At 44.0% G+C, this 16,934-nt stretch overlaps 1 protein-coding gene across 2 annotated transcripts in view; it reads left to right on the forward strand.

Annotated features, from left to right (window-relative positions):
- The first annotated feature begins 9,594 nt into the window (after window positions 1-9,594).
- The window catches only part of LOC105979776 (sulfotransferase 2A1), a 47,836-nt gene continuing 40,496 nt past the window's right edge, over window positions 9,595-16,934 (forward strand). Inside the window, exons 1-2 of one of the 2 annotated variants that reach the window (XM_013008016.2) lie at window positions 9,595-9,747; window positions 13,615-13,823. In XM_013008016.2, coding sequence (XP_012863470.1) covers window positions 9,612-9,747; window positions 13,615-13,823 — 345 coding nt within the window. In that variant the 5' untranslated portion in view covers window positions 9,595-9,611. Of the gene's footprint in view, window positions 9,748-9,972; window positions 10,054-13,614; window positions 13,824-16,934 lie in introns of those variants that run through there. The other variant, XM_045292352.1, reaches the window with a different exon arrangement.

The raw sequence follows: 16,934 nt of genomic DNA on the forward strand, positions 1-16,934 counted from the left end.
CGCGAGCTGTGGGCTAACTCCGTACAGTCCCCAGTCCTAATTTTCCTCTGGGCGTCTCGAATATGGACTCAAGCGCTGAGGGCCCTCCCTGACCGGCTGAACCCGCTCCGCCATTCCACCTCCCTCCCCGGCTGCTATCCCAGGGTGCTTCCGCTCGGGGGCGCCTCGCCCTAGTCCCTTCACATCCCCCGGCGGGTGCTGCCGCGCCCAGCGGCGCGTGCGCACTTAAGAACGCAAGCGGCCCCTCCCAGAAGCCTCCGGGGCGGGGCGTGGACCGGGACCCCGGGCCGGGACCGGGCACCGGAGTGATCCCAGCGCGCGGAGGCTCCCAGCGGTCCGCTGTTTGAGGCATTTACTGCAGAGAGGAGGGGAGGCGAGCTCCTTCAGGCTTGGAGCAGGGTCTCCTCCGCGCCTCCCCTGCACGAGACCGCTACGTGGACGGATTGCCAGTGTCCGGACTACATTTCCCAGAAGGCACCACGGCCCGTTTCCGTCCCATGGGGGGTTGCGGTGCTCGGGCCAGGCTGGTCCTTTGTGTGTCAGCCCAGCGGGTGGGCGACGGGCTCTGGAGACGAGGTGTGGGGCCGGAGGCCTGAGGTAGCGGTGTGTGAGGTCCTCGGGGTGTGATTGTGAGAGAGCCTGCCTGGACGACGTCGGCGAGCGGGACCCGGCGTGGAATTGTACGTTCATGTGTGTGTGTGTGGCAGAGGCTGCAGCCATGCGCTCAAACCACAATTGTGAGTGGGCCAGGATCGACTCCACGGCACCCAATAACAACAACGCCACAAATGCCTATGTGTCAAGATTGTAAGGATAAACACAAAGTGAAAAATACCGGTAACCAGGTGCCACGGAATGGACTGACTGACGGCCACCCGACGTGTCAGGGGACAGCGTTCTGTGGCCTTTCTCGTGGCTGAAATCCTTGCAGATGCTGGTCGCCGGCGTCCACAGTGCCTCTGGGTGGGTTCGAACCGACAACCTTTCCATCAGGCGTCCATCACGGAACCATTTGTACTATCCGGGGCCTCCGAGTTGGAAATAAGAGGTCTCAGTTCTCCTGTTGAAAATAAGAGAAGAGGCTCCCTTCCCGCCACCCCTGTTCTTTAAGAATTCCCTTTGGTAACTGTTCATTGCAAACTATTACTCTCTTTGGAAAGTGTAAATCAATGGAACCATATCGATTCCAACTCAGCGCAACCCTGTAAGACAGAGTAGAACTGTCACTTTTGGTCTCCGAGAAACAGCTCTCTCATGGGAGCGATCTCATTACTCCAGAGGAGCAGCCGGTGAGTTTGAACTAGCTACGTCTTGGTTAGCAGCGCACAATGCCCTGCCAACGGAGCCATCGGTGCTCCGTTTTGAAATAAAAACATCATGGAAAAAATCGTACTCCTGTCTCCTAGTTGGAAGGAGATTGATACTGCTTCATGTATCCTGCCATAAATATACTAGAATTTAGGCATTTTATCTTGAACTTATAAGGATAATTATCAACTCAGCTCTATAAAAAGTATGAGTCTTTTCTGTCTTTGTAATCTTAGAGGCTAAACTGTGATACTTCATATTGTTTTAGTGCTTATTCAGTGATAAAACCTTCACTCCCACTGTGTGTGTGTGTGTGTGTGTGTGAGAGAGAGAGAGAGAAATATGAGGGTGTCTAGTTTAGAAATCTTGCTTTTAATATTTCTCCAAAAGGTAAATAAACCATTGTTTTTCAATATGGGTACATATATCCATATGTGATTTTGTTTTGTGCTTATGTAGATGTGAAAAATCACTGACAGTACATGTACGTGTCCATGTATGTGTAAGGCCTGGGTTTTGTATATATGTCTGTTTATATGAGCTACATTTTGTAAATGTGTGACTTGGTTTCTGGGGTTCTCTCTGTCTTTGAGGACCACAGTGTGTTTGTTTGTGAAGACCACTTATGATTGTAAAAAAGTGTGTATGTATGGGCTTCTGACTGTGCCTATGTGACCCTTGACATCTTGAGTATAAGACTGGCGTTAAAGTGAGCATTTGAGAGGTTGCGTTGAGTAAACCTTCAAAAGACCTAAAGTGTTAAAAAGGAAATGCGTGAGGACTAATTGTGCTCCTGGCCCAAGATAAAGCTTTTTCACTCACCTCATATGTTTGCAAAAGCAGGATAATGAATAAGGAAGACCAAAGGAGAATTATGTGTGGGTGAAAAATAATGGATATGAGGGGGTACCCCTCCCAAAAAAGGAATTATTTTTCAAAGCTATGTATTTAACTTTTTTTTACAAAACAATGTTATCACCTCCACCATTACAATTAATATGTTTATCAAATCTGTGATTTCATTCTTGGAAACATTTTTCAAACTCTCTGTTTGGATAGCTGACAGCACGGCTCTCATTTTTTTCTTCATCATCTCTTCATCTCAATATCCTTTCATGCCCCTCTTCATTTGCAGAAACAAAAAGAAGTTCCATAAAATAAGGTCAGGTGAGTAAGGTGCATGGGGCAAGAGAGGCATACTGTTCTGGGGTGAAAAACTGGCACACTAAGATGGCTGCATGAGCAGGTGCATGGTCATGGTGGCAAAACCAGTCCCCTTTCTGTCACAAATCAGGTCTTTCAGGTCTCACATTGTTATGTAATCTTTTCAGAACCTCTCATAGAAAGCTTGATTAACAGTCTGACCTGGAGGAAGAACTCCAAAGACACTACGAATTGACATTTTCGTCTGTTCTGGGAGTTGATGGATGTCCAGAATGAGGCTTGTCATCAATCAACATTTCACTTTTTTTGAAACAAGAAAACCACTTGTACACTTCAGTTTTACCCATAGTGCTGTCCTTGTAAGCTGTGATCCACATCACAATAGTTTCTGTGGCATTTTTTCCAAGGGGGAAACAAAATTTCACAGCTGCATGCTGTTCTCTTAAATCAGCCATCACAAAAAATGCGGTTCAAGCGAAATTGCTTTTATGAAAACATTCACTGTGACCAGAGAGAACCTTCCTAGGCAATGCCACTGGGTGTACTAACTCAGAGTGAGTTACTGGATGTTCACCATTGGGGAAAATGCGTACTATGAAAGCTCTGTGCTGCCCAGTGTAATTCCGTTTTGGGGGGAGTACCCCCTCATTTATCATGAACAACCAGAAGAACAAACAAAATAACACTTCTTAGAGATTCAGATGTTGAAACTTCATCACACTTACTTTGGATGTTATCTGGAGGGACAAGCTCATGGAGAGGGACATTGCTTGGTAAAGTGAAGGTCAGTGAGAAACCAGGCAGACCTTCAATTAGAAGTACTGACACAGTGGCTGCAGTCATGGGCTCACATATTGCAACAATTGTAAGGATGGTACAGAACTGGACAGCGTTTCCTTCTGTTGTACATAGGACCACTATGAATTGGAACCACCTCAATGGTCGGAACAAACAAGAACAACAATTTGAACTAACAACATCAACAAAGACAGACTAAGGTGAAGAATGGAAATGGTTCGATTTATGGTTATGGGCATTGCTAATGAATTAAAAATACTTCTAAAATGTAATGGTATAGTTGAAAATCTAAAGTAGATCAAACTTTAAAAATGTATCCAGAAATCCACTGGGAGATCAACAGTCTCATAGCCACCAATGGAGAGCCTAGCTGAGCCCAATTAATTTTCTTCTGGGATTGTTCACCATAAATAGAAACTCTGTTTAGGTATAAATTTGTAAGAAAACTTCAGGATTAATAGGTAATACAGCAATACAGCCACTCTCAGAAACCCTCAGACCCTCTGTGATGATTGGATTGGAGTTTGTCCCTAGTGGCTAAGTACTTGACGTCTTACAAAACTGGGTGCTTCATAACCGCCCAGTGAAACCATTGGAGGCAAACCTTGGGATCTGCTTCTGTGAAGATTATAACCCAAAAAGCCCTATGGTGAAATTTTACTCTGTCATTTGAGGTTATTATGAGTTGGAATTGAGCCAATGCCACCTAAAAAAACTACCATCAACAAACTTTGTGTTGGAGTACTGACCTGTTGATGTGATGCCGTTTTTGAACAAGATTCTCTCTGCTTGCTATACCAGTGAGGCCTTATCAATGGAGGGTGTGTCCTAAACTTAATCACTTCTGAGTGATCCGAAGTCCAATATGGCCACGGAGCAGTCTACCACTGGTGCAGAGTGCATGCAACTTTTTGCTTTGAACCCAACCTCGGAAGATAGATCTGATAGCCAGCTTTTAAGATCGCAGCCTAGAAAACGCTATGGAGAAGTTGTTCTCTGTCACACGGGGTACCAGGAGATGACGTGACTCTACAGCAACTAACAGTCATAAAAACGGATGGGAAGACACACACGAATGAAAGGGGGGAAACAGATGGCCTATGGCAATCACTGAGAACTGAAGAACACTGGAAAGAATGCTAGTGAAGCTTAGACAAAGATCTTCCTCCAGAGCCAACAGAGAGAGAGCCTTCCTGGAGACCTGGTGCCCTGAATTCAGACTTGTAGCATCTTGAATTGGGAAAACAAATTTCCATTCTTTAAAGACACCCATTTGTGGTATTTCTGTCACCGCAGTACTAGGTGACTGAAGACCCTGGTGTGCTCTATAGTCCTGCGAGAGAAGGCACATGGAGTCTTCACAACAGACAATATGGTATCACTTGACTGACTGAGTCCCCACAATCTGCTTGGCTGGAGACAAAATTGGAGACCAGAGTCCAGATCTTCACCGGTACTAGTTCTGCAGCTTGAACTGTCTTTAAACTAAAACCCTGGGTTAACCTGTCTTATAATTAAAAAAAAAAATCACTGTCATGGAGTCGATTCCAACTCATGGCAACCCACATGTTACAGAGTAAGACTGTGCTTTCTAGGGCTTTTTGGCTGTACTGTGTGCCAAAAAAGTTTGAAGGCCCTCTTCAAACTTACACAGCCACATGCAATGATGCAAAATGCAGGATGGTCACAGGCTGGTGGGTGCAAAGTCCTGTGGATCCCATGGCGATGGATGCAATTTCCTGGGCTCTGGCTGGTCCCGACATGGATCGCCAGCAGGAAGGTGAAGGCAGAGACAGTGGGAGTTCGGTGGTGGAGGTGGTTTCCCAGGACCCCCTTATGAGAAGGTGGAGAACAAAAGGAGGCACCGCCAGGCTGTGACCTGATTGGCAGGCTAGACTCTACCCCTACACTTTTACATCTTCAGGTTGATATGAAATTATGTAACTACCACAGACCACCTCTTGTCAAATTGACACTTTTACACAACTCTTTAGCCATACATACTTTTGAAAAGAAAGACAGCAGTAAAATCATATTTGTACCGAACAGGCTAAAACTAAAATACATACAACTCAAAATGTGCCAGCCTTGTTTAAACATAATATTCAATAAGTGAACAAAAAAAAATTCTATTCCTAACAAAATTAGAGATATGTGAACACCTACACCATAATCCTATGAAGGTATTCCCACCCATGACAGTTTGTAAGCCAGCCACTTCATGCCTTTATGACCCCAATTTTCAGTATCCAATTTCTACACTGCCCATTTATATCAGCCCAGTGCTTTGAGGAGACAAGCATGCTCTTTGATGAGGAGAATCTTCATTCCAGTTGGAACCTTGTGAGTTCACATCCATAGGCAAAATCAAATCAGCCCAGGACATCCATAAAGTCCGCAGCAATACGCACAGGCTCAAAAAGCTTATCTTGATCTGGTCAGGTTCTGGTCAACTTAATGTGGGTTGCCTCACTTAGCCTAAACAGGGTGCCCATTGGCCACCTTGCCTTTTGACCATGGGTCCCTTTACAGATTCTCAACACCCCTTATCCCCTGGGGCTAGGTCATGCCATCGGCTCAGGTTCCTCACAGCTTTTTAGACTTCAGACCAGCCAACCTGCTTTGTCTCCTCCTCCAGTCCCTGCGAACCAGGTCCCTGGGTGTCAGTGGTCAGACTGGACCATCTCTCTATTGCTGCTTTTCTTCCACTTCCACTGAACAAGTGGATCAAGGTGGTCACCTAGCAAGCCACAGGCTGCCTGCAGGCTTCTTTGAACACTCAGCCCAAGGGAGAAGACTTTCTTCATGGCTTCAATGTTTTCCAGTTTCAGGTGAGGCAGACTAGCAAAAGAATCTCCATTTTCTAGTGGCTGAATGACCTGCCCCCTCCCCCTTTCCATGTAGAAAGTCCCACTAGTGATCAACTTTAGTATGTATTCTCACATACCCAGGTCCTGGACACTACAGTTCGTTTAGACTATTCAATATATTGTTTGTTTTAATATTGTTCCTTTTGATGTTGTAATCTGAATGGTGTAGTTGATCTTGTTATGGTAACCAGAATGTTATAGTCAATTTTGGTATTGTTTCTTTCATGATAAGGAATGTACCTTGAAATGCATGCTTGCTCTTCTTGGAGTTGCCATTATGTTATAATCTATTCTGTACTCTGTAATGCTCCCTAACCCTAAAGAATAATAACATTGATTTTGCTCTCTGCTTCTGTCCATGCTTGCCTAAGGCTTAGACAAAGGATAAACGAGTTTTTCACTTTTAAAGATGAGCTGAAATGTGGACTCGAGACTGCAGAGAATCACTTTTAGATTCTAGTGGTCCGGGTATACCTGAATAAAGACTTTTCTAAATTATCAAGACATTCTAGTGGCTGTCATTTATTTGAACAGGGGCATAAAACACTAGTTCAAAATTCAAAAAGACCAAGTTCCTTTTTTATGTCTTCAGTCTGCCAACAACTCTCTCAGCAAGTCTTTCTGAATCAAATGTTCTGATCACTTAAGGCCCTGGGTTGGGTTGATCTTCTCAGAGCTTTCTTGGCAGGCATATCCTCTACCCATTTTAAGATCCAATTGAATGGCTGAAGGCAGTTGACTCACAAACTCTCTTTTCATACATTCCAATAGTCAGTTCTAACACACATTACATCAATAACAATAAGTAGAAGAAATCAGTACAAACCTAGTACAACCTGATCCTGAACGCAAATCTCCAAGCCCTCACCTCCAATCCTCTCTTAGCTAAACGATCTCATTCAGATGCAATACGGCCATAGGCCTCTGGCTGCATCAAGTCAGGGAGGAGCTTCCTGTCCACCATTTGACTTTCTATCAGCCATTTTGACTAACAGCATGGTCTCCAAGGAGAAAATCAAGGGGAAATTTTGCTCAAAATGTACATGAATCACATTCATTTTCACCATTTCAGACAGGAATATCCAAAGACTACAAAGAAAGAAAAGAATCAAAACTCTAACTTCCCACATTCTTTCCAGAAAACAACCGAGTAAACAGTGTGGGCCTATCTGACCTCTAGCTGGCCAAAGACGAAGAAAAACGACCATAAGGTAGAAGTCAGATAAGCATCCACTCGCCATTTTCATGATTTATTTCTCTAGTACCCCACTCCCAAGGTACCATTATATGTTAGGCCAGGTTGGGTAGAGAAACAAATCTAGAGACACTCATAGATGTATAAGAGAGAGCTTTATATCAAGAAGCTTTATATATTAGGAAAACATTCTAGTCCAATCCAACTCATGTCCATAAGTCTGATATTTGTCCACACATCCCCCTTCAGACTCACACAGCCACATACAAGGATGCAGGATGCAGGGAGGTCACAGGCTGATGGGTGCAAAGTTCTGTTCATCCAATGCTGGTGAATGCATCTCCAGGGCTCTGGCAGCTCAGCGTGGCTCACCATCAGGAAGGTGAAGGCAGAGACACATGAGGATGTTCCCAAGGCCATCCTTTAAAGAAAGTTGAACTTACAAGAAGGCATAATTAGGCTGTGCTTTGATTGGCAGGCTAGACTCCACCCCTTCACTTTCATATGTTCAAGTAGACATGGAAGTATGTAACTACCACATAGGATGATTGGGTGCTTTTCATTTCATCCAATGGAAATTTCTGATGGCTTCTTAATTTACCAAAAAACCATAGGTATAGCATTTATCCTGTGAATTACCAAGATGTTTGAAAGTGATCAGCATAAATCAGGTAAATATACAAAAACGAGTACTTTTCATCAAGACTCCTGCTCCTCAGTTCCTACCCACTACCAATCCATTCAATCCGTCGCATAATCAAATAGATCATTAGAATATTTGTGAATACATTGTCTGTAGGGCTACACACTGAGCTGCTAACCACAAGGTCAATAGTTCAAACCCAGGAGACACTGTAAGAGAAAACTGAGATTATCTACTTCCTTAATGATTTGCAGTCTAATCCGGGCAGTTTTATTTCATTTTGATTGAAAATATGCACAGCAAACCAAGCACGTAGTCAACTGTTCCTACATGAAAACTGAATGAAGTTGATTTCAACCATTTTCACCCTCCTTTTCTGAGTCATCCCCCATCCCCACCCCTCAGTTAACCTAAACTCACTGCCTACTAACATTACTATGTGTAATAAGACTATATGACATGAGAGTGTCGTCATTTAGCCTCTAACTTCCTAGGTGGAGAGGAAAGTAAAACTCCATATCAACATCACTCCAGGCTGAATTCCCCAACTGAGCTCAGACATGTCCCACCCTCCAATATTCCAACCAGTCCTGACTCCAAATCTCCCCCTAAACAGCTCGTTTTATTTCTCAGTGGGGTTTGTTCATTCATGGCCATGGCCACACAGAACTCACAGATAGTACTCACCTGTTTAAGGTGAATTGAGGAAGGTAAGGGGTTACAATTGCTCAGGATACAATTACTTGCACAGGACAGTCTCTTCTTAACGGGGCAGCAGACAGGTATCTCTTGGATTCCCAGTCACAGGCCACTTTGGCTTCTGCCCTGTGTGTGCAATGTTACAAAGCTCTTTTTAGAGCTGCCAATAATTGTCCATAGGCCAACCCATCTTTCCCTAGGCGTCATCTCAAAGGTGCTCATCTAGCTCCTAGGGTTAGCACCCAATTAAGTGCCTGGAGACATCCTACTTCACAAGCCTACCTCCCACCCGAAAGCACTCAGCTGGACTTGCTTTGTGGGCTGGGAAGGCCATCACTCTGTCTCATGCTCTGGTTCTCGGTTCTGGTTCTGAGGCTACTGCTCTTCTGCCATTGTGCTAATGTTGTGGCCTCAAAACTGTCTCCTGAATCAAGGCGGTCCAATGCACAGCAATCTTGGGGTGCAAAGGACAAGCTCTCCTCCTGGTTCTTCCCTCTTGCAGGACTTATCTAAGCATGCGCACCTTGATGAAGCAACAAAAGGACTAAAACAGTTTGTGAACTGATGCCAAGACTCAAATGTAATTAGATCTCCTTTTGTGGACTTCTGTCTTTTATAACTTAAGTACATTAGAGTTGAAACTCTAAAATCATTGCTCTGTTTTTTCATTGATCTTCTGAGTCATCCCTCCCCTGCAGTTACATAGGGGTAACAGAGTTTTCTGCTACTTAATGCTTACACTACTAAATCCACTCTCCAATATTTACTGTGATCTCTGCAGGCTGGAAATCATTCTGGTGCAATTTCTCTAACCTTTGGACCCTGATCCTGCTTTTTTGAAACCGTTCCTTTCTCAATACTGTGCAGCATAGTCAACGACTCGAAGGTTTGAATATTGGCATTTTCAGTCCACGCTAGACAGCAGCCTCTTGGGATGGCGTCAGATTATTTGTGGTTTGAAGGCATCCCTTTCCCCTCAGTTGGATATCGAACTGAAGATCTGAAATCTGTCAAAAATGAATTTGTAGTGAGAGATGGAGATGTCATTATGCTTTCTTTCCCAAAATCAGGTAAGGAGACAGGCTTTGCAAATTGAAAGGCTGTGGAATGAGGTTATTAACCAAGTCACTTTTCTGTGCCTCACACTGCTCTATGTTCCGGGGACTACAGTGGTGTCCTGTTGGGTTTTTTCTGGTTGCAGCGGGTTGTTTCTGTGAACCAGTGACTATATCCTTAATGGTTTCTGATCTTGGCTTGTGCCAACCTGTTTATTTCCCTAGTGAGTCTCCTTTAGTTGTAAGTGTTGCCTTTGAGATGTGTGCGGCCAATGCAAAGGATTATCAAACTCAGCAGAGAAGTGGACTTGTGGATGAAGAGTAAGTGCCAGAATAGAGTAAGAGAAGGCTAGAAGGTGGAGGCATCTCTGACCCTTACCTGTGGCAGTCAGCCTTTGGGTGGTAAGGAATTGAATTCCCTTCTCCTTTGTGTACTGTGGGGAGCAGAGAACAGGAAGAGCGTGTATATGGATGAATTCTTGATTCTCATAAACTAAGAAGCCTGGCACGCTGGGTTTCTGGGATGGAAGGAGGCCTTCACCCTTGTGAGTTGGAGGTAAGTCCCAATCCCATTCTCATCATTAATGTTGTTCTCCACTATACCCTCCCATAATAGTGCTACCTTAAAATTACCTCTTACAAGCTCATGGCTGATTACTATATAGTTGGCAGCTTTTTGTTCACTCTAATAGACATGATCCTTTTGTTCTCTCTTCCTGGAGCGAACCCCCCCCCCCCCTTGTACCTTCCTCCAATGCAGGTATTAGGTTTCCTCACCTGTGATCTCAAGGACCTTACTGTAGATACCACCCACCTTGTGATGCATGTAACTACTGAATATGCATGTCTTAAGGCTACCTATAAATGTCCCAAGATAGCAAGGGTTCGCTCTCTCTTCTCCCAGTTCCATGTGGTCCATCAAGAGGAGCTGAGGTTAGCATGCTACCATAAAATCTGTCTGACTCCCTTATTTTACTCTGTCTCCTATCTTTTGTATCCTCTATGACTTTATGATAATTTTTATATATTATTGCCATACAATTGCACCTACTGGCCCTTTGATTGTTGGAGGCCGGCTTCCACTGACAGTGTGCTAACCCAGAAAAGGTCATACATGTCTCCTCGCTGTGTTCACACATCCAAAAAAACCCCAAGCTTTGCTGGTCACTAGAGTTGGGAAGGAAACGTAGGGAAGGGGAAGGAACAGGCTAGAGGGTAGGCTTGTTAACTGGGTGAAGGTGACAATAATCTTCTACAAGATGGAGGAGAAGTAAAAAACGGAGGAACAGAGCCAGCTCTTCACAGGTATGATAGTGCTTAAATTGTGGAATATAAAAATGATGGTCTGAAATACATCCACTCTGCTAGTCCAGGTTGACTAGAGAAACAAATTCATAGACACTCATATGTGTGCAAGAGAGAACTTTATAACAAAGAAAACATCCCAGCCCAGTCCAGATCAAGTCCATAATTCTGATTTTAGCCCATATGTCGATACTAGTCCATAAATTCCTCTTTAGACTCATGCAGTGATGCTGAATGCAGGAAGATCACAGGCCAGTGGGTGGAAAGTCTTGGGGATCCAGAGGCAGTGAAAACATCTCAATGGTGGCAGAGGTCTGCAAGTGGCTCCTCTAGCTCCAGGGCTCTAGCGTAGCTCCATGTGTCTTATCACTGGAAGATGAAGCAGAGTGTCTGTATCTGACCTCCAGTGAGCTATTTATCTCGCTGGTGCCTCCAAACGACGTCATCACGCTGCGACCTGATTGACAGGCTAGACTCCACCCCTTCGCAAGTTGACATCAGATTATGTAACTACCACAGACCACCTAATTCACAATAAAAAATAAACAAACAAAACTATGTCTACTTAAGTCTATGAGGGAGTAAGTAGTATTACAGTATTCCTGCTACTATAGAAAACTATCAATCTACGTCTATCTATATAAGATAGGCAGGATAAACAATCCCGAGGAGAAAACAACTGGACCGGTTGTTGTGGGGGGACATGGGAGAGAAGGGGGTGGGGAGGGGGAGCAGAGAGCCAACAAACTCAGGGACAAGGGAACAGCAAGATATCTAAAATTGGTAGCAAGGAGGGCGTAGAATGCCTGGTGGGGTTTGATCAAGTGCAATGTATCTGAGAGGAATTACTGAGGGCTGAATAGAGGGTGAGCATAATCGTGGGACAGGAGGAAGGTGAAAGGAAATAGAGGAAAGTACTAGGAGGCAAAAGCTATTTATAGAGGTATTGGTATAGGCTTTTATGTAAATATATTAATTTATAATGATAAGAATATAAGTCAATGTACATATATTAATCTGTTAAGTATTAAGATAGCAGATGGATTTGGGGCCTCTACTCAAGATCTTCCAAAACACAAGAACACTTTGTTCTAATAACCTGGCACTCTTTGATACTCACCTTCCTGACACTATCGCTGAAGACAAAATGAGTGCATAAGCAAATGTAGTGAAGAAAGTAGATGGTGCTGGGATATCAAAAGCTATAGATTCTGGGGTCTTAAAGGCTTAGAGTTAAGCAAGCAGGCATCTAGCATGGAAGCAATAAAGCCCACATGTAAGAAGCACACTAGCCTATGTGATCATGAGGTGTTGACAGGATCAAAGATCCAGAACAAACAATTATATTGATGCAAACGAGGAGGGTCAGTGTGTAGACCCAAAGCCCATTTGTAGACAATTGGACATCCCTTCACAAAAGGGTCATAAAGAAGGGACAATTCAATCAGGGTGCAGTATAGCACTGGTGAAACACAAAAAATTGCTTTAGTTTCTGAATGCTTCCTCCTCCCTACTAACATGAATCTGTTCTATCTTACAAATCCGGCAAGACCAGAGTACACACATTGGTACAGATAGATGCTCTCAACACATGGAATGCAGGACAGATAAACCCCCTCTGGAATAGTAGTGGAAGTAGCGATACCATGAAGGTAAGGGAGGGTGGGGATGGGGAGAAAGGTCAAACTGATCGCAAAGTTGGATATGTAACCCCACCCCCCACTCAGAGGGGGATGAATAATAGAAATATGGGTGAAGGGAGACAATGCATGGTGTAAGATATGAAATAACAACAATAAAATAGAATTGATCAAGGATTGATGAGATGGTAGGGTTGCGGAGGGAGGGGAAAAAAGAGGAGCTGGTTTCAGGGCTCAAGTAGAAAGAAAATGTTTTTGAAGCGATGATTGAAACATGTGTATAATGGCATTATGTCCATTGTATTAAGTGCACTTAATATACAATTATACACTAAGTATACAATTGTACACTCAGTATACAGTTACATACCAGGCAACAAGTTGTCAGAAGAAAGCAAAATGAGATGTTATAAGACAAAGATTCATAATTGAAAGCAACCAAAAAGTAACCTTTTGGCCCAGTTCCTTTCCAGCTCAGTCTGACTTCTGCGGGTCAGGAGACACAGTTAAAGATGATGATGGCACTCCTCAGAATGATGGGCTTTGGATTTTTGTGGGATTTTTTTGCCCTTCATTATTCTCTCTTCCCATTGCCGCATGTAATGGGAAAGAGCCATGGTGGGCTTATGGGGTATGACAAATGATTGGGATATTATATATATATATTATATTGGATTGGAAGAAAGAACAGATTGAGCAGCAGAAACCCGGGTTGTAGGAAATCATAATAATTTTCTATTCACAGCAATCAAAAGTGCACTGTACTTTGAGAAGAAAGAATGACTTGGATGGAGAAATGATGTCATTTGAGCATGGAAATGTAATGGGGTTCCCAGTCATGGATATTGTGGGTGAATTTGTAAGTGTTGTAAGATAGGGTTGTGCTGCCAAAAGTCAGGTGAAGGAGGTTACCCTCTTTTTTCTTTCCTTGTTTCAGGAACCAATTGGTTGAGGGAGATCATCAGTCTTATCTACTCCAAGGGAGATCCCAACTGGATTCGATCTGTTCCCATATGGGATCGTTCACCATGGTTAGAAACTAAAGCAGGTTATGAACAGTTACAAAAAAAGGAAGGCGCACGCATATACACCAGCCACCTGCCCATTCAATTATTTCCCAAATCGTTCTTTGATTCCAAGGCCAAGGTCAGTTAATAATGACGACATCGCAGTTGAATGTCTCGGTTGGATGCTGTGTCTTAGAGGCAGAGCTAGCACGTGATTCATGAAGGAGCCTAACAGACGCTCTTGATTAACGCATCATTGTCATATCCTAGTTAATCTCCTTGGTGTAGCTTTCAGAGAATAATGAGACTACAGTAGTCAAATAAATTCTTGCCTCAACTCAGTCTGAACACTGTGTTCCCTATGTAAATGTCCTCAATTATAAATCAACTCTTACAATCTCAAGGAATTTTGAATTTTGAGCTCATGTTAGAAAATCAGTTAGGTTTCTCTACTCCGTAGTTCCTCTATGGATGGCATATCTTGACCAGTCAACGACTGCACCTTGTCTCTGATGAATAATTTCAAGCTCTTTCTTGGCACGACCCCAGGGCTATAATGTGAATTTGTTCTCTTCTTGGACTATACTTTTAAAACAAATGACACCAAATACATTATCCAAGTTGCATAAATTCTCTCAACCCATCATATCTGGCAGTAGAAGCATGATCAGATTATCCTAGGATTGTTCTTTGCTGTTAAGTGCAGTCGAGTCATTTCCAGCTCAGGCTGACCCTATGTACAACCGATTGAAATGCTGCCTGATAGTGTGACTAATTTCTTTTATGGGAATCAACTCAAATCTGGTACTAAGGATGCCCCAAATATCTACCTTTTCAAAACTGCTGTACCACTCCTTCCTCTGTAACGTTAACTACACCTCTTCCCTACAGTATTCTCCCTCCCGTCTTTATGTTCCACGATTCATTGTAATGTCTCAGAGAACTCACTGATCTTCAAGGACATGGCACATGTAGTCTTGAAAGATGGCAAGTCCCACTTTTGGTAGTCAGGAATCAGACTGGGGGATTCTTCTAATTCACATGCTTCCAGAGACGGACAGGCCCAACTAGGCAGGTCAGTTCACATGCTTTTGCCTCAATTTCCAAGAACTGCGGGGTGATGATAATCAGCTGGATCTGGGATCCAGAGCAAGAGAGAGAATGTTTCCTGGACGTAAGCATACTAGTAACATACAATGGAAATGTTCCTTAACCTGATGAAACCCCCACATATGAAGACCCTCAAGGAAATGTCCGTTACTTGGGCCAGGAGGTATAAGCCTCTGAGGCATGATGACTGGGGAAGGGTGACAGCCCGAGGCATACTTTCTATCAGGCCAGTGACTCAGGCTACACCACATCCTAATTCTACCTCATCATAGACAACTCTCTCCAAAATGGGACCATAACCAAAGGTGTGTTGTGGTGGCGGGTAGGTGCTGTGTTAGTCCAGGTTGACTAGAGAAACAACTCCAGAGATAACCATCTATGTGTAAGAGAGAGCTTTATATCAAAGAGCAATTGTGTGCTGAGAAAGCCTCCCAGCGCAGTCCAGATCAAGTCTGTAAGTCTGACATTAACTTATACGTCCGATAATAGTCCATACATTGCTCTTCAGACTCATACAGCACATTCAATCATGCTGAACGCAGGCCGATCAGGCCAGTGGGTGAAAAGTCTTGTGGATCCAGTGGTAAGGCAAGCATCTCAGGGCTGGTATGATGCTCCTCCAGCTCTCTGAGTGTCTCAACAGCAGGAAAGTGAAGCAGAGAGAGAGTGGGGCCCTCCTCTACAGAGAAAGAGGGAACGTTCCAAGAATCCTCATAATTAGGAAAGGCCCACCAGGAGGCATCATCAGGCTGTGACCTGATTGGCAGGCTGAGCTCTACCCCTGCATTGTGTTACCAAGTTGACGCGAGATTGTGTAACCACCACAGGTGTCCAGTAGGTTGGGGCTCATGGCAAATCTATGGCCAACATAGCAACTGCTGCCCAGTCCTGCGCCATCCTCACGGTTGATTGGTTTGAGTTTACCGTTGCAGCCTCTGCATCAGTTCGTTGCATTGAGGGGCTTCCTCTTTTCCCCTGACCCTCTGCTTTATGATGTCCTTTCCAGGGACTGGCCGCTCCTATTAACACGTCCAAAGTACTTGGGGCAAAGTCTTGAAATGCTCACTCTCAAGGAGCATTCTGTTTGCATCTCTTCAACGAGAGCTCTCTCTGTCCTTGTGGTAGTCTGTGGTACTTTCGATATTCTTTACCAACCACCTTAGGTTTTGTTTTTTCCATTCTTCCTTATTCATTATCCAACGTTCACGAATAGTTGAGGTGCTTGACAATACTATGCCATTAAGGTCAACTCTACCAGGGGACATTCTGAAACTCCCTGCCATCGAGTCAATGGTGACTCAGTGGGAATTCCTGTGAGTTTCTGAGACGGACACTGTTTAATGAAGTAGAAAGCATGGTCTTTCTAACACAGAGCGGCTGGACCGTGGGGACCGCTGTTCGGGGAGTAACCCCTACACCACTGGGGCTCCCTTCTTCGAGGCCTGGAAGGTAGGATTTACAATTCATCACAAAATGAAAGACGCATCACAGCACCATCTGGAGAGGCTGACACGATGAGATGGATCGGCAGAGTGGCTGCCACCATGGGCTCAGACATGACGATTGTGCGGAGGGCCCGGGAACTGGTGGTGCTTTCTTGTGTTATGCATCAGGTCACTATAAGTAGGGACTGACTCGACAACACATCACAACTGCAACATTACAATGTGGTCATTGAGTCCATTGTGTAGATTTCAGGATGAAACCTTTGTATTATGGACCATCAACCTCTGTGTGGTAAGTGCTTGGAAACTGTTGCTCTCGTAGGGGTTCCAACGTAAAGACGCTGAGACTTGGAGGGTAAAGTGCCCGCAATGTCAGTGAGGTATCCGAGCAAAATGCAGATCTCCTGGTACATCTATTTGTTAAAGTCGGGGTTAAAAACTGTTATTGAGATTTAGGTGACGGTTTAGAGAGCAGATCACGACCTTGACATTAACAAATGTACACACACTTCATTTAAACTCAACTACTTCGATCTCAGTGCCACATGGCTTATTCCACTTCCTCCCAGTGTTTCCAATTTCCATTTATCCTTCCTTCCTAACCTTAGTCCTTGGGTCCATGATGCTCTTGTGAGCTTAAATGACGCATTATGCTAACATGGGTAAGCACATAATTTTTTCAAATTATGAAAAAA

The sequence above is a fragment of the Echinops telfairi genome, unplaced genomic scaffold (genome assembly GCF_000313985.2).
Source record: "Echinops telfairi isolate 266 unplaced genomic scaffold, ASM31398v2 ScPeMD7_655;HRSCAF=1070, whole genome shotgun sequence".
Classification (NCBI taxonomy): Eukaryota; Metazoa; Chordata; class Mammalia; order Afrosoricida; family Tenrecidae; genus Echinops; species Echinops telfairi.